The 20,990-nt window shown below is 40.6% G+C and overlaps 1 protein-coding gene across 4 annotated transcripts in view; it reads right to left on the bottom strand.

Annotated features, from left to right (window-relative positions):
• Positions 1–330: 330 nt before the first annotated feature.
• LOC136442591 (uncharacterized) overlaps positions 331–20,990 on the bottom strand; it is a 77,477-nt gene continuing 56,817 nt past the window's right edge. For 3 of the 4 annotated variants that reach the window (XM_066439537.1, XM_066439538.1, XM_066439536.1), the window contains exons 16-18: positions 8,298–8,442; positions 4,928–5,011; positions 735–1,217 (exon numbers count right to left, since the gene is read on the bottom strand). In XM_066439537.1, coding sequence (XP_066295634.1) covers positions 1,068–1,217; positions 4,928–5,011; positions 8,298–8,442 — 379 coding nt within the window. In that variant the 3' untranslated portion in view covers positions 735–1,067. Of the gene's footprint in view, positions 1,218–4,927; positions 5,012–8,297; positions 8,443–20,990 lie in introns of all 4 variants that reach the window. The other variant, XM_066439539.1, reaches the window with a different exon arrangement.

Raw genomic sequence — 20,990 nt, forward strand, 5'->3', positions numbered from 1 at the left:
CCAGCTCAGAACAATGGGCAAGGACAGATTACCATAATACTGGTAAAGAAATTCCAAAATTTTCTGTACTGGTTTTCATAGGAACATTATCAAACCAAGGAGGTTAAAATTTAACCTCCTTGATCAAACCATGCAGAATACGGGGCAGATAACTATAAGAAAGTTACTTCGTTTCCAATTTGAAAATGTCTTCCCCACATTTAGCTTTGGTAGTTGTGTGTCTAGAAATATGCAATTTTGGTATCTACCTTGTAGTCTAAGAAACCAGTTTAGACTGGGGCTCTGTTACACAGAACTGCCAACCAATGTCTCAAACTAAATCACACGCCATTGTTGTCATGATTTTATTTCTGGGCAAAGTGTCCTTCTTGATGAATAGCAAGACTTTCATTTCTGATATCTGTTGTTATTTCAAACACAAGTTGAAGAGTAACTTGTACTTGGTAAACTGTCTCAGGCAGGCCTCCACTGATGTGCACTGCACGGCTGCCAGCAGCACACTGAAGCCTATAGTTTACATTATCCAGCCTTTATATAGTTTTACTGGGGTCTTTAGGTCAACATATGGGCAGTGCTAGCTTTTCATGGTGGTACCTCAAAACATATGAACTGAAAACTGCGATATAGAGAGGAACACTTATTGATATATCAATTATGCAAATAATTTGCTTAATCAATGAGAAAATGCTATAATTCAAAAGGGGCAAATGACAGTAATTTGATACCAGTAGCAGTTAGTTGAAGGTGAACATCATCATCATGTATTCAAACCAGGGCCTCATTTGCATAACTCTGCATTGGGACGGATCATCAACTCATACAATATAATTATGTAACCTTGTTTGCATAATCAAAGTGAAACCTTTATAATACACCATTCATGAAAGTTAACATCATTTGGCTAAGGTATGGGGTCGTGAAACTCTAAGTCACCGGACCATACTTTCTATCAATGGCAGGATATGATGATTACTGGCTTTTCATTCCTTTTTTCCTAATACATCAGATCTGAGGTGCAGGACATGGTGACTTTAAATCCAACATTGTTTGGGCCCATATTTGAGCACCTAACTGTATCCTGAAAGCTTGTAAACTTTCTTGATTGCACATTCCACAGCTTCAGTGATGTTCGTGAAGACAGGAATCCCATGACAGTTTGCAGCATCAGCCAAATAGACACGCCCACGAGAGTAATCCTGTAGCTCCTGATTGGTCACCTGAACACAGATTCATACATTGTTAGTTGCATATCACAACTGCCTCACTCTTCTAATGTTCCAAGAATGCCATCAATATCACATTAATTTTCAAGCTTTTGGTAGTAACGTCTTATCTGTAAGGGAGTACAGTCAAACCTGATCTCAACAACCAATGAAGGGATTGAGGAAAAAAATGGTTGGTGAGGCCTAAGAAAATTGATTAACAAATTAAGTAATCAATTAACAAAGAACCTACTATGTAACTTTTGGCAGTGGTTTTATGTCAGTTTTTTTTCTTTGTGACCTCTGTACCATTCAATCATCGTACCCTAGATATTTGTTCCACGTGCCTCTTGATCCACCATTCTGATAATAATGCTACAATCTCTCTTACAACACTGAATAATCAGAGAGAGTATACTATGAGAACCAGTCATGCCATGCAAGAAATAAAACCTCAGATGAGTATTTCCACATCAGTCTGATATCGATTGGATGTCTCAAGCCAGCTGATCATGAGTACATGCACATGTACATGTACCTGTATACCTGGTCTTTCAAATTCACAATGGCATTGTGTGAGAACATAGAATCCGCTTAACTGCACCACCCATTTGTCAGCGTTTTTGGTGCAATTATCCGGCTGGTGCAATTATGTGAAATGCCCAGCTGGACCGCACCACCATGGGCGGAGGGTGGATTGTTTGTCAGAAACACTAGCACAAAGAAAACATGACCCTTTGCTGAAAATAAAGAAATGACTACAAACCTGTTTTGATTTTGCAGTCTTTCATTTTTCCATGCGATCTACCGCATTAATTTACATGAATAACACACGTAACGTTACAGGGGAAGCATTCTGAAACATTGTCATGGGATAACAGTTTCTGTGTTACATTACGTAGAGTACAGTTGTCGATTTACATAAATCATGTACCGCCATGAAACTAGGAACTGATTACGGGTGAGCCCAGAGCAGTGCCCCTCTCATGTCTGGACAGATTTGACTGTCGACACCATGGTAGTGAATTGTGCAATGTATCCAGTGGGTAGATACGGTTAGATGATTTAGATCAATGACAGATCATTCTCCTTATAGCAGAGCCGAACTCGCATTTACATCGTTCTGGTGAATGCAGGAAGTTTCTACGACACAGATTCAGCTCTGCCATAAAAGAATGTGACAGATGATCATGTCAGCACCGCACTGCCAAAAGCGACTGCTATGTCCGCCTATGCGTCTGTAGCCCTTGCCGAGTCGCTGTGTGGTTTCTGACTAGATGTAAGTAAAGACGCCGATCTTTTATCATTGCAGCAGTACATGACAATAGCGCTGCCGCGAACCTTAAACCACCGACAATACGCAAATATACAAATGTAACTGCCTCCTTTGTCAGCACTGGACAACCAGTACGGAAGTGGTCTTCAGCACAGGAGCTCCAGTACTGAGACTTTCTTAGTACTGGAATTCCTGTACTGGGCAGCTTCAGTACTAGGAACCCTCCTGTCAGGACTGGAAACCGAGTGCTGAGACTCTAACGAGCGTCTAACGTTATTTTCAGGGCTGCATCTCTTCGATGCTTTTTTTCCTACTTCAGTTCAGAGCTTAGTAATGATTGTTTGGAAAACGTTCGTTGAAAAAAAAAAAATACAGTTACTGTTACGTTTCAACGACGACAACATATCCTTGTGGCTTGTGCCTTTGTCGGGAGAAAACGTACACTGAAATAATAATGTACTTTATATCACCTACCAAAGTCTAAATCTATAACCAAGGCACAAAACAGTGCTACCTATAGTATGTACATGTACAAGCATTAAAATGTACAGACAACTAAATCCAAAACTGTCAAGTTGGTCCAGACACATGTCAACCAGAACTGCGCTTCCACTACTTACATTCTATTGTTAGTAGTGGATCGTCCCAGTACTAATAGATTTTGATGACTCGGCTTCCAGTACTGAAGAGTCACTATTTACTGGTAAATCCAGTACAGAACCCGTTACATCTGTAAATCGGCACTCAGTTATCCAGTGCTGAATGACCTCCGCACAGGTTAACCAGTACCCAATGACCTTTGAACTAGCCGGAACGCAAATCCGTTTTCGCAAACAGCCCGGCCGTGCCCCGGATCGGAAATGGGACCGAAGCATTACATGGTTCCTACACGACCCGTGACCCGCCCGGGACCTCCCATACGATACCTATGAACATGACTGTCAATGGAGACCCCCTTCTTTTGTTACTGCATGTACAGTTTTAAACATATTGACGGTATTGCGCCTTTACACCGGCAGGTATAGGTTCATTATCTCCATGAAAAATGGAGATACACATGTATTGTTTTGGGTGTGTCTGTGTGTCTGTCTGTTTGTCTGTCTGTTTGTGTTTCCGGACTACTGTAGTCAGTATAACTCAAGAATCTCTGGATGGATTACGATGATATTTGGTATGTGGGCGGGTGTTGTGAAGCCAAAATTCAAGGTCGATTTTGGGCCCCCTGGTATGTGACCTTGGTACTGCAGCAGAAATTCCATTTTTGTATCTCTTGACCTGGACGTGCTATGGTCTTGATTTTTTTGGTGGCAGATAGCTTGTGGTGTAATGAAGACGTGGTGTGGGTTTGGGCCCCCTAGCAGCTGCCCTGGAACTGCAGGGGGCTTTATCGTGAAAAAAAGGGGAATAACTGAACAAAGGAACGACGGATTTCCATGATATTTAGTATACAGGTAGCTTAGACAGAGATGTACACAATAAAGTGCAAATTATGTTAATTAGGACTTAATTTGCATAGCTAATGAGGAAAATCTAGATTTGCAGTGTTTTCCATTATCAGACTCAATTACATGTAACATATGTAGTTTATGGAAAGTGGATCATCAACAGATACCAATTATGCAAATAGATTCCTAACTTGCATAATTGATGCAAAACACCATATCTCATCTACTTGGAAAATTATAGGACTGTCAATATGACACTTAGTATGCAGGTAGCTTAGACAGAGATATACATAATTAAGTGCAAATTATGCTAATTGTGACTTAATTCGCATAGCTAATGAGGAAAATCTATATTTGCAGTGTTTTCCATTATCAGACTCAAATACATGTAACATGTAGTTTATGGAAAGTGGACTCCAGGAGCATCAACAGATACCAATTATGCAAATAAATTCCTCATTTGCATAATTAATGCAAAAACACCATAATTCATCTAATTGGAAAATTATAGGACTGTCAATATTGCAACATGTGTAAGTTAGATGAAGGTCTTTATGACCAAGCATATATCATGCAAATGTGTATGTCATTTGCATGAATAGAATTGTTCATGGAGATAAGAGGTCGTGGAACTCTTGTTTGTACAGCATCTGCCGATTTTTAGCGCACCTTTTAAATCAACTTTTTGAGGATTTTTGAAAAATTTTGGTGCAGTTATCAGGCATTGGTGACAATGCGTGGTGCAGATATGCGGAGTCACTAACAATGCAGTGAATGGGGGCCGGTTTGGGATTTTGGTGCAATTAAATGGAATATGCGTTTATCTGGGGTGCAGTTAAGTGGCTTTGTCTGTACATAGTCTCATGTTTTGGGCATGCAGTATCTTTTGAATCTAGACAAAAACTACCGTAGCAGTCCTAGCACATATAGATGCACAAATGTGTGTCAAGTAATTTTATCTGAGTAATTTCTCAAGGTACTTTACAATTCATGAGAAGTAATACCTTGTGACCGTTGATCACAGTTCCACCTTGTATGTCCTCCAGGGAGAGAACAAGGTCTCGATCCTGACCAATATAGAATGCAATCTGAAACAGATTTTTTGACATGAGTCTCAGTCTCATTCTCAAACCTGGTAACAATTCATTTGTTAATCTATGGTCAGTATATCCGGAGGGGCTCTAACATAAGATGCTCTCTAAATTAAGATGGACCATGCTGATTAGAAAGGTGAATAAACAAGTTCATACACACAGCTGCCATTTGCATCCAAAATATACTTGTAACGTAACTTGTTTACTTATATTCATCACCAACTTTTGAAGAGAACACAAGTACAAAATTGTCTTAAGTTATCATCTAAGGGCACAATGTCTAGCGTAGCACAAAATTGGAATGTATATTGACAAAAAAAGTCTCACAGCGTTAACCGGTTGTAACAGAGTGTGAAGGAACAGTATTCTTACTCAAGTTATGTTCAAATGTGTTCAAATTCTATTCATTCTATTCTATTCTGGCAACTAGCAATTGAGCGCTGTGACTTTGGGTGCATGAAAAAGCTTACGTTAGGGCCCTCCCTGATACAATGTTAAAGTGCAAACTACTGTCACTGTGACATTCATTTAATATCATCTAGATGCTTCCATTTTAGGACTGATGCTTCTTCCAAGAATCTCCATGGGATGAAATGTTTCATAGTTTCATTATCAATAAGACTAACATTAGTTCAGCTACAACCTGGATTTTTCAGATAAGAGTTGAATCCAATCTGGCAAGACAATAAACCATCTTTTTTTCTGTTAATCTGTCAATACAACAGATTATTTTGTCACTTATGCTATTATATATATGCCATATTTTCTCTCTAGTCGTAATGATAACATCATTGCAATTTAGAACTACCTTCCGTCGCACTGAGGCTCTCCAACAGGTGCTAACATTTTCCGAGAGAGAAGATTCGTCATGATTATCGTGCCTCTAAGTACCTTTTATACGTATAGCTATTTTCCTTCCCTGGCTTGAAGAAGGTGCTAAGGATATAATCCTATAAGCCAAATGTATTAGAAGTAATCACAGATGAACAAATAAATGAACAACTTACACTTAACCAACTGGATTTAGGGCTAACAGATGTTTTGGGGGTCCTCAACCAAAATGGGAGGTGATAAGGAAGGAAAAGCCACTCTTATTAACCCACTTTTCAATCCTTGGGTGCAGGTAGAATGGGTTAAGGACCCCCAGACCATCCATTTAACCCTGAATCCAGTTGCTAGTGCTATAATCCAGGTATTGAGTAGTGCCCCTTCAGGCAGACCCATGGCGTGTGATGCATGATGGGAATGATGCCTTCAAGTATGGCAGGTTCCAATGGGATAATTGCTGAAGTTCCAGGTCAATTTTTGGGTTCCAAACAAATTTAAGTTACTAAGGGTCAAATTTGAATAACAACTATTCACACACATGCTACAAACGTTATTTTCCAGATCAGACCTAGATTTTTATAACAGCACCACATTTTTCTGAGGGCATTTTTTTTCACATCTTAAGTATGAGTTTCAATAGGATAGATTAAGATAAAACTCCATTTTTAACCAAAATCAAGTGGAAAATAAATTTACAATTTGACCAGCCAGTATATTCAGTAACACACTGCAAGGGTTATTTTTAAGCTCAATCTAAGATGTTTTAAGAGCGCCCCAGTTAATGTTTGTCTAAATCATGTACAAAAAAACTACAAATGCATACTCAAGTCCAGGATAGAGAGTTTTTGTTCTGCTTATAATATTTTTCTGAATCCAAATACGTAATAACTTTTTGTATTGGCAACTTCACATTGAATAGGGATTACATTTGTAAGTAGCAGTTGCATTATACAGCATCAAGTTCTGATAACCCCTCAAGAACCATATTGTGAGGAACCAATTAAATGCCTTTAAAATTTTATTGAGGATTTTTGGCCATTTTAGACCAAAACCGTACATTTGTGCCTCGTTTGCTCTGGAATTACATTCAAATGACCTGAAATTTGCTATGGGGGTACATTGAACAAATAATCAAATAACCCCATTCGCACTTTTGGCCTACATCACTTCAAAATACATTCAAGATTTTGGGGGGGTATTTTGGGGGATAATATTGGCTATTTTCCTCATATGACCATATGTGGTGTTGCCATATATGGTCGCATCTTTATTTCTAGTATAGCCAGGTGGGCTAATTTGGTCAGCCAATGAGAGAGCGCCTTTAACAGAACCACGACCTGATTGGTTGAATTAATAGTCAATTCAATTAGGAGCACTAATCTACCAGGTGCAGACAGGCACAACTTCACTGCCCCCTGGCCCCTGTTCTTGTGTTGTTAATGCTGTGTCCTACTTAAGTTATGTGCGATTGAGAAGGCTCAAAATCTACGCCTTCATTAACAAAACTTTTCTGGTGGTGTTTTTCGACATAAATGTATTGCTCTATATTCCTCTCTGTGTGTACATATATAGATATAGCAATAACTTATTTTCACTTACACCAAGAGTACGCAAAGGCTCATATCCCTACAAATGGTTGTGTATCCTTTCTTTAGCAAGATTTTTTTTTAATGGTGGTATGTGTCAGTGTTACAGTACAGGTCACGAAGTACGCATCAGAAATTTGCGGTACGTTTAGCAGAAATTTGTGAAACTTTTGCAAAACTTGACTTGGTTCCGAAGAACTGTTCGCTGCCTAATGCAAAATTGTCTGGACCCTCGGATTGTGGAAATTCTTTCGCAGAAGAAATCAAGATCTTCAGCAAGATTACTAGTAGTAGTTTACATTCTGAAATTTGCATGATACGTGTTGATCCATACACCGCTGGAAGAGTCCATTCTTGAATGAGGGGGACATTTCTAAAGATTCAATTTTGGGCTTGGTTGATTATTAAAAAGGTCCAGGTTTTTTGGTGGAGGTGTTTTTTGAATGGTCCAGTACGAATGTGTGCCTGGAAGAGCCCATCCATGCATAGGGTTTCAAATTAGATCCATTTCTGACTGGTCTTCAATTAAATTCTTTATTCAAATACCAACATTGCAGACATACAACAAATGTTAGTCTGGATGGCGTTGATATTTACAATTGTCATTACATGGTCTTACTTTATGATAGTTTAACATTATTTTGGAATGCTCCATTTTTGCATTAGAACAGTCACTTATTGCATGGGGAGGGAAATGGGTGATACATGTTGTATTTGCTCGTGCAAATGTTGCCTTTCTAGTTACGAAGTTGTTTTTTAATGTTTTATATACATGTATATTATCTATCTACATCTAAGCAGCAAAGATTATGATGATGATGATGATGATATATCTATTCACAGGATGATACAATATGGCCATGTACCTCTACCATGGAGGCTAGACCTCTTGTCTCTCCTGTGATGACAGCAAGGAGAACTGTACAGTTGGCCTTGGCTTCATTCTCCAGAGGCAGATAACGCAAATTCCACACTGGAAGCTGTGGGTTGAAATATGTTATTCCATGTTTCCTGGAAAAAATAGAAATCAAGTCTAAATAAAACATGTAAAGTTACATGCATGTGTAGAACATTTTACATCTTTACTGTCGTTCCATTTCTAGAAGTTGCCTGGAACACATTCCCAACTAAAACGAGAAATTCTACATACGATGTATGTAGACTACATACACATATATGTAGTCTACACACACCTATGTGTAGATTACACACGCCTATGTGTAGACTGCGTAGACTACATACACCTATATGTAGTCTACACATAGGTGTATGTACTCTACACACGACGTATGTACACTACACACGACGTATGTATACTACACACACCTATATGTAGTCTGTATTCTATGTTCATAGACTACATACACCTATATGTACATTACATATGATGTGTGTAGACTACATACACCTATGTGTAGATAGGAATTTGACGTGTGCAGACTGCATGCACTTATTTGCATTCTCCATACAGATTAATGCAATATGTAATTTCTATGGACGTAGACTATAACGTTGGGTAACATAAATTCGTGGGGTACTTAAATTCGGGATTTTTCCAAAACGGTGTATTTAGGGATATGTGCTAGATGCAACATCAGTAATACCGGTAGAAATGCAAACTTGACAGACTAACGTATTCAGAACACTGTCTGAAAAGCTTTGATAAGTATGCATTAGAAGGCGACGAGGACAAAAACTCTCCGTCCCTTATTGGAACAGTCTGAGGGCTTCGTGGGGGAATCACACTACATCGTTGTCGGCTGGTTTATAAGACAAATGTCACATCCGCTTCCTGCTAAACACAATCATTTACAAGACAACTTATTTTCTTAAAATTGCTGACCTGCAATTGGACTCTAAGTGTGATCAATCATCAAAACCCCTCTTTGTTGCTACAACCTACGGCACGTGTATTTTCCCACCGCCATATCATTACCCAGAATCCTGTTGTCAAGCGGACGACAAAGATTTGTGAGGAACAGTTTTTGGTCTAAATGTTGCGTGTGATTGTGGACTGAGGACGATATTTTCCTCAAAGTTTGCTCCTAACAAAACAAGGAATATATGGACATAGTCGTATTATCAATGCTACGGCATCCGGCTAACTTTCCATGAATAATGTACACGTTGTCATGACGGTGGATGTCGACTTTGACGTTCTATAGCTACCGACTCAACACACGGGTTGTTCCCGTAGGCCTGATGTGTGCGGTACGGCAGTTTTTTCGTGTATTTTTTTACTTGGACACGTCTATATCCATAGCACTCTCCTCAAGCCAAGGATGGAACGAATAGCTGCTGTATAAAATGTAATTAGAGGTAAGATATTCAAGACGAATCTTCTCTCCCGAATTAATGTTCACACCTGTCCAACAGCACCGTCATTGTGCGTGCGGCGGACGGTAGTTTCAAGTTGAAATATTATGGTGTCAGCACGACTAGAGACAAAATCTACCATATATATGATTAGTGCAAAGATAGTACATGATACTGACAGAATAATAGAAAAAAAAGATGGTTTATTGTTCTGCTAGATTGATTTCAGTCAATCATCATCAGAAAAATCCCGAATTTATGTTACCCAACGTTACATGTATATTACATCACAAAGTACTTTAAATTGCCATTTCGGAATAATTACCATTATGAAAACAATAGAACCCAGAACCCTGTTAACCTGGACCACATCTGCCAAACTTTTGATTACAACTTGTGATGAGTGGCTCAAGTACTGAATGCACAAGAATTCTGGGGGGAAATGTGAAAACCTTTAATGCTATTTCCTTAATTCTGTTAGCCATAATTTCAAAGGGATTTACATTGTATTGTATCCAGACACTGCGAAAAAACTTTCGCAAAGAACACAAACACTTCCTTCTGCCATGATTGCTGCCTGCATGAGTATATGCTTATATTTGAACATGTCAGAAGCTAAGATAACTTGTCTGTTAACCCAAAAGTGGGAACAACCCCTAAACGATGGCCAAGCTGTATGTCTGGTATCTGTCATTGATAGCAGGTTACAAAATCTGATCAAACTAGACTGATTGAATGAATGAATGAATGAATTCAAACTTATCAAAGGTTTAATGTAAAAAGTATTTCATAGTTGAAAGGCTAAACTACTTACTTCCACACGTAACATTGTCAATGACAAAAAAACATTCACTGAACACATATCTCAACTAAAAACAAGAATTCCTATCTCATTTGTCTATCCAGACATAAACAATGTATGTCCACCCAGACCTGCACAGGGTCCACACCTCCACAGGGACTATACAATCTACAATGTAGGCGAATTGGGTCTTTATGCATCATTGCAAAGTCCTAGATAGGGTCTACAGGAGTATACCTAGAATGTACATGACATTGTGTATGTATCCAGCTGCTGACTTGAATATGTAACTTTCAGAGCTAGCAGGTCACTGTCAACTATTCTATGATTTAGAGACAGTATTGGTAATTACTGATTTTGAAAGAAGCAGGAAAAACATGCGACTGTGATGTCAACCATGGTGTGATACTCAAAATTTACATATAACTCCACATTTTTTCAACAATTTCAACAAAGTTGACATAAACGAAAACACTTTACTGTTTGCTCAATCAGCATAAGATTTTGATGGATTTCGATGGTCGTTGTGCACGGAAACCCGTTTTTAACATCAGCCACTTGTCGCCAGCCAACTTATTGATCATCGACTGCAGATTGGATGGGATAGGGTATTGAAAAAAAAGTATTTTAAAGTGTTGCACAATCCAAGTGAACTGAGATAATTTGTTGATATCTGCTGGCCGGGGGAACCTTTGGGGATTGAGACTACATCATTTTTGTTTTTTTGATCAATTAAATGATACTGACTTTTTTTTGCAAAGACAGATTTTACCACTATGTCAATGATAAATGCATGACTTTTGTGACCGCATCATAAAAAGTATGTTTAGATTGGATCAACAATACTCCATTGTAATTTTTCAGTCATTATGCAAGAAAGTGTATTTCAATCCTTTTTTCTGTTTACTAAAGAAAAGGGAGTAATTATATTGGCAAAGTCAGTAGTGAACATCAAAAATTATTGTAGTACTAGAAATATAGGAAGGGATTCACATTGCAGCAAATGTGCCATGAAAAGCTGAAAACTGAATAATTCTCTCTTGTTCTTCATGTTATGTAAGCCTGTAGCTTGACCCCGTATTTTTAAAAACAATTTCTAATTTCATTATTTTTCGCCCCATCACCTGTGTTTCTTTGTTGTCAGAGAAGCAAAAAACAAAATTGTTGTGGCCTTATGATAGATAAACATTAGTCTCCACCAGGCCCTCTTACGGGCGCATGAATCGTAGAATTCGGCAGAAAAAGGAATAATCAGCCAGTAGAGTCAGTCCGTAAGATCACATTTCAAGTGAAACCCTGGCGTAGTTAGTCTGGAAGAGACTAGATAAACACCCACTTAGACTCATGTCTTGGCTCAAAGACTGATCGAGGAACAAATTTCAAATTTAGACTTTGCCATGTTTAAAAGGCCTGCTTTAAGCTGGTGACGGTATACTGTCATGCGACGGATGTCTTTAGAGTTTTAGATACACGGGCGGAACCGCAGCAGGCCACCATTGGCGCAGGATATTACAGTAGCAGGATATCACAGTAGCCATTTACAGTTGAAATAACAGGAGAAGAGCCGCTAAGTGTTCATATATTCAAATCTTGCTACCCGCATTTTTCCTGCTTAGGAGACGCAGCGTACATGTCCAACAAAGAAGGGGGATGAGGCAAATATACAGGGACAGGCAATGCCCAGGTTTGAACCCGGCATTTGTCTTCGCCCGGCATAGAACACCAAAGAAACAGTCACTGGTGGCAGGCCATTGCACTTGCAGCATGCAACGACATTCAATAACAATGGCACAAATGATTCAGAATGAGGAAAAACATGTTTCTATTGCTACTACTGCGGGCTTATTAGCATGTTATTAGCATTTGACCCTATTACTACCATCAAGTCAGTTTCTCTTTACACAGAGGAACCGTCATGCCCCCTGCTGAAGCGACGCATGACCAGGTTGGAAGGTGGTGCATGTCGGTTCGTGGAAATACTAACATGATGCTTTAGAACCACCGGGTGATCTCTACTCTTCCCTCTGTCCTCTTTTTTATGTTCTTTCTTTCTCTACATACCTCTGTCCGGGCATAGCCTGTACCTAAATGGTTGCAGTTCAGTCATGGGCAGTACAATGTACAAGATAGGAGGGGGCCTCGCACTTTCTGAAACAATGAGGTTTGCCAAAAGTTTGAAGCATGGAGTTTCATCATTCACGGTACATTGTACCATTAATCAAATAGAATAGGGGAAAGATTTGATTGTAAGGACAACATTTTTAGCTATCAGTTGGCTATTATAGCTATCATGCTGAGGCATGCGCATGGGATAAATCATTTAGTGTCAACTGACTAGTGGTACCAGTAGCTGCAACTGTTGTTTCAGTCAGTGAACCACCTCTATTTATCTAAAGATAAGGAGGCATGACTAATGAGCCTGTGACAAGGAGGCCCACATGTGCCACTATTTACACTACATCTGAGGAAAGGATTCCAAACAGCAGGACTACGTACACTGTACGAAATAACGAATTTGCGGGGTGGAAATCGTGTTCCACGTGCCTGCAAATTCGAGTTTTCCGTGACTCTCCAGGTCGTGTCGACCTGCTCAGCTCTTCTGCACGGGACCCGCGCCGACCCGGGATTTACCGCGAATGCACCACTTAGGCTGCGCAGGAAGTGTCCGCGCCCTGTTAATTCTCGTGCAGCTAGAGGGAAACTCATACACATGTCCTGCCCAGTGAACGCTTTGCTGCCGGTATCTGCATAATTTAGCGACAATTATCACCTAATTATCATTTACATGTAATTACCCGTGCAGCTAGAGGGAAATTCATACACACGTCCTGTCCAGTGAACATGATTGCCGCCGGTAGCTGCATAATTTAGCGATATTATCACCTAATTAGCATTTAATTACCATCCAAGGTTTGACCAGGCTTGGTCTGCGGCCAAAATGCCCCCCCCCCAAAAAAAAATATCCCTTATGCGCTTTCCACTTTCCCGGCCCAAAACCCTGTGAAAAGATGCTTTTATTGGTACAAAATGGTGATTAAACTTTCATTGTTGTTTCTCCGTTATCCACGAATGCCACTATTTGCATTTTGCGGTTATGTATCGGCTACAAAAGTGCCAAAGAGTGTGTTCCTTTTTTGATCTTGACGACTCCGCCGGCCACAGTCGCTCAGGTCAAATGAAAGTCAGTTCTCAGTGCGGGTCTCCGTGATGCTGTCATTACTGCACCTTTCCTTCCACATGCTTCAGATAAAAGCGCAGATACTCCCAGTCAGATTAGCCCGCTTGGTCTCGCATCAGTTGAAAGAGTGTCGTCCACAGTTAGTCTTGCAACAAGTTCTAATTGGGTCCTTGAAAATCCTTGAACTAGTAGACTGTTGCCTCGCTGACGATCCAGGTCGCGAGATTTACCAATGTTGATGTAGGAACACGACCAGAGCTTCTCAGTGTTCCCAGCGCCGTGGCTGCCTATACCTGGCAAAGAGGACAGGGAGTGGAGAGCATATATCCACACATAGCCTGTTTACCAGTCTCTACCGAACGGTTTAGTCTGCTATGCACCGATCCGTTTCTGTCAGTTATGCCTCTCCGTAGACCGAGCTAATTGATCCAAGTCCGTACAATTACCCCATGCGCGGTATTCTCACATGGCGGGCAGGTAACACTCCTTGCGCCGTAGAGATAACGCGGAACGCCCGATGGTATGGTTTCCAGGCTAGCCCACACACTAAGTCAGTTACTAGTAGTCCTCATCTGGGATACGTGTGCCAACTAAGGGATTTGAAAATAGCGACACGGGCGTTGATTGGCTGTTGTTTTCAAACCATATACTATGTGAATTGCAATTGGCTGACAGTCAGAGCCCTGCACAAATAAAGACACAATGAGTTGTGAAATACCACGTGCCCGCTGGTCAAGTCTTTGTTGTGTAATTATTCAGTGGTTTATTTCAGATGCACGCTTGTACAACAATAAACTTCCGTGTTTACAGGTTAATAGTACGTAGAAATTACTTGTTCGACTCAAAATTTAGTCAAATAAGTTCGTATCATTTCAACACAGACCATTGCAACATAGACCATTGCAATTGATTTGCCCCCTTCCCGGTACATTTGAAAGCTTAGTTCACTATGACCATGTCTATGCACCAAAACAACCGGTCATCCTTGTGTATAATGTCCTTGATAATGTGTAGCACTAATACAGTCTTAGACTTGCTCTTGAGTATTTCAAATAACGCCAAATGCCTTATATATTCAGCATGAATTGCAAGCTTGGAGAATAATTGCAAGCCACACTCACAAGTTTCAACACATGAGGCAATTACATAGGTTACATAAATAAATACATAAAAATAGATATAGGTTACATCGTCATTGGCGATCGGAGTAGTTCTATCCGTATGAATATTCAATCCGATCCATTTTTTTTAGTGTGAACGGGGTTTAAATAAATTAATTCTCGGGTGATGCATATGGTGACGCGACGCCATTTTCATGTTTCCTTTGTTTCATGGCTCCTTCTTTTTACCATGCATGCACAAGTACACTACTCTAGACAGGACTATAGGAACAAAAGCACGTAACACAAGTACTAGTATTCTGTGTATTTTCAACTCCTTCTTTTTACAGGAAAAATTTACAAAAACAGAAAATCAATATGGACGCCGCAAAGACATTCCAATACACATCTTACAACATTATGCACAGCTTGTATCTTACAGACGACTCGTGTTTACTTTTTAAATACAATAATTCAAATCATTTGAAATGATCATTTCCCATACGCCGATTGGAAACCATATCATCGGGACCTTCCCGGCGTCTCTGCGGCGTTGGGAGTGGTACCCGCCACCCAGACAGATTGGCCCGCTCGGGGGTATAGTTGGCTCCCGCTACGATGGCGGCGAAAAAGCTAAGGAGACGAGCTATCAGAACGGTTCAATATAGCACACTGGGTCCAGTAAAACACACCTAAGCCGACACGTAGAGACAAGATACCAGGAAAACCTCCTTGGTACACCATATATGTTACCACAAGAATATCCTTGGTTATCCATGCAACTTTTAGAGTACTCTGAAACCTAGCCTGGGTGCCAGACCACCGCACTCCTGGCGCTAATCCTTCGGCCGGGGAAGCAACTCGCGCCGCCGCCACAGATAGCACACAACCCACTAATTATCGCTAGCGCGATAGAAATCAGAGTTCGGCTGCCAAGCGCTCCCGGGTGCCAACTCTATCCCTACTACTAGGTCTTCCCCGCCCAGAAGGGCTTATCATCGCATCGCGCGAAAGGTCTGGTATCCAGGCTATCTGAAACCCATACTATTGCCAGGGCCTCCACGTACGTACAAAATAGCTTGTCTGGTGCGCCCCTAACTCTCCTACCCTGGAGAAACCCGACTAGGGACCGGGCTGCTAGCGAGTCTCTTCGGCGTTCCGAGACTGTCAGCCCGCCGGATCTAAATTAACACTACGGAGAGTTGTAGCCCGGGGAGTGGACCGTGCCTTTTACCCGCAAGGACCGGTCAACTCTCGGTGCGGTAATACAATTTCTATCGGCGGGCTTAGAGCTCTGGGCCGCCGACTGAAAGGGCGCGATAACAGTCTGGATCCCAGCGATCTAAACCGTCATAATATCATTCGCATTCGGTAATATTATTTTCAATCCTACTACTACCCAACAGATATTTATTTAGTCCTTTACAGTCCTAAATTTATTAATGATTTTTGTTAAGTGTCGAACACAAAGTCACAGCAAATAAAGATCATTTGCCTATCACAGTTCCGTGTAGTTCACACACCGTGGCATATAATGCGTGAGCTAAAGCTTATTGTTATCTACCCGGCAGGGTCACACGCGAGTGTGCAACGGCCTGGGAATCAACGCACAGCTAACTGTGCATGAAAACGCAGAATTTTCCCGGTAGGCACACGCCGGACCCGGAAAACTCTTCACACTTCCTGCCCGCCTCGGTTTTAACGGACGTGCGCAGACTCGGAAAGAACCGGAAACCTGAGCTTTCACGCAGTGGTAATCAGGACTGCAGTGGCCTGAGATTTCTCAGCATCCACATCATTTCTCTATAACCTCTTACATGTGCAGTTGGTCATAGACTTTCCATGAAACTGTGAACAGGACTTGGGACAGTTGTGATGTTCTGCTGACTTACTACACAATACTGCCTTAGAAATAGGGTGAGAAAAACTATCCATTGGCATCTTCATTCATTATATTAAGTTTATGCCTCAATTGTAGCTCCAAGTCCCAATGTCTTTAACTTTAACATTTCACACTCACTACGACTGTTGTTTACCATTTCCAATCTTTCTAGCTTGATTTGTACATGAGTATTTGTGTATTAGTCTCATTTTAAGTGACTCCCCATTCAGTCATCTTAACATTTAGATTAATTGTTCAGCAAAAATCATTTTATCCAATGAGTTTTAAATGCTTTATAAAGGTAAAAGGGTTCTTTAAAACTCAAAAGCATTCAGAGGTGCATCCACATACAGGCTGGTATGTGTCCAGTGTGTGCTGGCTTTTTCCACAAACCTCAAGGGAACTTGCACATACATGTACACTACCAGTCTGTGCCAGGGGGCAAGGGGTCAAGCAGTATCTTCTTTCTGCATGGCCTTCCATTGGAATCCCCTGTGATCCAGTCATATTGAAAACATCAGAATAATGATCCTTTTTTTTTAATGTCCAATTTGCAAAATTTAGCCATGTCAGAAGAAATTGCACTATAGAAAGATTTCTGTACCGTTTAAGCTATTACTATAAAGCATATGCCATCATATACATGCTGCCAGGCATGTACTGAGGTCTGAGGCATTTGGCTGTTTCTGATTGGTCATGCTTGAACTGTGGCTGCCACTGCCCACCAGATGGTAGCCCTAGCTTGAGAGCAAGTTTCTGGAAAAGGCAGTTTCACAGAGAGCCCCTGGTAATCTCCAAACAGATGTGAGGGGTTGGTTCAAGCTGTGTTTTTTTCAAAAGTTTAAATTAGTATGTTTTGCAGATATTGCACTTTTTTTTACGATTTGTCTACTCCGAGTTGACCCTACAAAAAATTGCTGTACTCTTGTTGTGAGTAAAGCTTTCCTGTCTTTTCCAGACAATTTCCATCCTAAATACTTTTACAACAAATACAGCTGATTCATAGAGGATAGCGCTAGATCCTTTTCCATATTTGAGGGAAACTTAGTGCAGGGATTGTATGCAAAAGGACTCATAACACTAAGGCCCCGTTAATGATAAAAAATCAAAACGGTTTTATTTGTTTTGGCTAAAATCCAATCTGAAACAGTTTACATTTTGTGTTCAGTCTGTTGTGATCCTGCGCTGCCTCGAATTGGTGACTGTAACAAGATTTTATGATTCAAAAACGTGGCGGAAACATCCAATCGACAGCTTAAAACTTTCACTTTTCTGTGCTAACCAAGAGTTGTATGATAGTTGTCTTCTATTGGCACTGAATGGTTGTTGAAGCTGCGTTCCCTCATGGCCTTTGAAATGTCTTTGTACACCTTCTGGTTCTGATATACACCATCAAGTTTCCTCTGGATCTCCTGATTTCCCAGAATATCAGGACTCCGGGGGTTTCCTTAGATGACCAGTTAGAACTCGAGTTGGTGGTCAATAAAACGGAACGAAACGGTTTCGGAGCATTCATGTTCACAAATATTTTGATATATTTTGCCGAAACAGTTTGAGCTTTTTTACTTTTTGAATCATAAACGGGGCGAACCATTTTACATTTTGAATAATGAACAGGGCCTAATTTGAGTATTGCTATGTCCCCACTTTTTTCTTCTACATGTACATGTATCTCATATAAATGTCAGAGGAGTAGCAGCCCTGGCATCCACCTTATAGGCCTTCAACAAACTTATCTAACAAAGTTTTCAGTCTGCTACTGATTGTGAGAACATCTGCTGTGTGCATAACTCTTCCTCCCCCTCCTCGGTTAATTCTCTAGCAACGGTGAAGCTTCCCATTTCCCTTCAGTTCTGTTTGATTCCCAAAGTTGACAATACACTCACACTGCACCCACTATCAAGCCTACTCTAACCCTAAGTATAGGTCACAGGAATACAATAGACTTAGAGAGATATTTAATGCGCTTTCAGTTTGTCTGGGCAAGCTATGGCCAAGGAGAGGGATGTTTCTAGATGAAAGGCAGAATTTGGCTTGTGAAAAAAGCTGAAAATCAAATTGATGGAATCCCGCCCTCCTTTTAATTACCTGTGCAGTGAGAGAAAGAGAACTTTGTGTCAACATGCCAGTTACTGTGTAAGATTGGTCAATGGTCATTCTACTTTTCAACTGGCTACATACATGTACATGTGAAACAAATCAAAGGAGCGAGTAGAAACAAGTGATCCCAACCGAGATTCGAACCCACACCGAAACTGGCAGCCCAGATCACAGGCAAGCACACCTTAACCACTAGGCTAAAAGGTCGCGACCAGTTAGACTGGTCAGTTGGAGGCGCTTGAACCCCCACTGTTACACTACTCCCCCTTTTCATTCTAGACTCGTCCCGAGTCTCGAGTTCCATATCCCTGTGTGGCACACGTTTGCCAGGCTCACAGGGTCCGTGTGGGAACTGAGTGAAACAAATCAAAGGAACGAGTAGAAACAAGTGATCCCAACCGAGATCCGAACCCACGCCGAAACTGGCAGCCCAGATCACAGGCACGCACGCCTTAACCATCAGGCTAAAAGGTCGCGACCAGTTAGACTGGTCAGTTGGAGGCGCTTGAACCCCCACTGTTATACATGTAGCACTCGGAAGGTAGCAAAGAAACAAGGAAAAGTCAATCCAAAATGTTCCTAGTAAGACTTATCATTGCTTGCTGATGCACAAATACAGCTTGGCTTGAAAGGGTATAGGGAATTAAGACCTTGTAAAAACCCAAAGGGGCGAGTACGCTGCTCCTGGAATTTAAGGCTCTAAGGCCACAGCAATTTAATTCATTGGTTAACGGATTTTCATGTAAAAAAAAAAAACATTTTGCCAAAAAAAATGATGAAAACAGAAGGCTGGGGTAAAAACTTGCACCTCAGACCCTGTTCACACCCTGAAACTGTTTGCACCAAAGAAAAACATTCCTCTGAGATTCTGTTTTCATGTTGTTTTTCCAATCTAGCATTTTTTTCAACAACTTTTTTAATCCGTTAACCAAGAAAATACATTGGTGTGGCCCAACCATTGATTAGGCTAAAAGGCTGGTTATACTGGTCAGTTTAGTGGAGGTTGATCCTGATCCCCACTGTTACAACCTAACCTAAAAAATACAAACTTTAAGTAACTCCTTAGTTCTCCACTCTGATTTCTGATATCTGGGCACCATCTGTACACTACATTGTACATGTAACGTTACCCACAAGGGATAAGCCACTTGGTCCAGAATGTCCCTGGCAAGGGAAAGGTGACCAAAAGGTCAACCAGATGTTATCTCACTCTCAGGCTAGAATCAGTACTGTTGTTTTCAGTCCCTCAGAATTACTTTGAAAACATGGTGTGTTTTAGGCAGATCAGATGATGCACATGTACAAATTGTAATGAAAAAAAAAACAAGTGGCAGGAGCAGGTTGGGGTGATAGGATGAAGGTTCAAGCCCTCCCATGATACATTTATTTTTCAATATAGTTTTCTACCCTTCTTTCCTTACATTAAATCTTTAATCATGGCATAAGATTTAAAAAATAGATGACTGCCAATAGATCAGTTCTCTCTACATACCCTATCTACATTCAAGATGTTTTCTATGCTTTGAAAGAAACTTGTTAACAGTTTACTGTGCAAATATATAAAAATTATGTACATATATATATACATAGTCATGCTGTCAGTAGTACATCACAAATGTCCCAAGTCCTGGACCTGTCCAGTAATCTGCGGTTTCATGAGAAGTCTTTGATCAACTACAGTACATATAAAATGTTAGTATGCTAGTTCTTGTAGATAAATGACATGGATGCTAGATTTCTATACTGACTCCTGTGATTGTAGTCCTGACCTGTCATGCCTGACCTTATCCAATTAAAAAAGTGTCCTCTAACAGCATGTGTAACTGGTCTACATGTGGCCACTAGTATCTCCTGTCAGCCAGTCCAGAGGGCCTGGTGGGATTGCCTTATCATAACAAACTGGGGTGAGAGGGCCTCCAAAGGATTAGCAAGGTACACACTGTAATCTAGCATATAATTGAGACAAATGAAATTTGTCATACATGCACATGCAGCCTCCTGGTAGTGCTTCTTCCTTCCAGTTAGACTTGCAGAATTCAACCACAGGGCAGAGTGTCTTTCAGATTTGAAACTAAAATAATGTTTGGACAAATCCGTATTCCTTTCACATGCCCAAATATTACACTGTTTAATCAATGCAGTCACAATCATCATGCAGAGTCTGTATCAGTTCTGTATGAT

This window comes from Branchiostoma lanceolatum, chromosome 9, assembly GCF_035083965.1.
Source record: "Branchiostoma lanceolatum isolate klBraLanc5 chromosome 9, klBraLanc5.hap2, whole genome shotgun sequence".
NCBI lineage: Eukaryota > Metazoa > Chordata > Leptocardii > Amphioxiformes > Branchiostomatidae > Branchiostoma > Branchiostoma lanceolatum.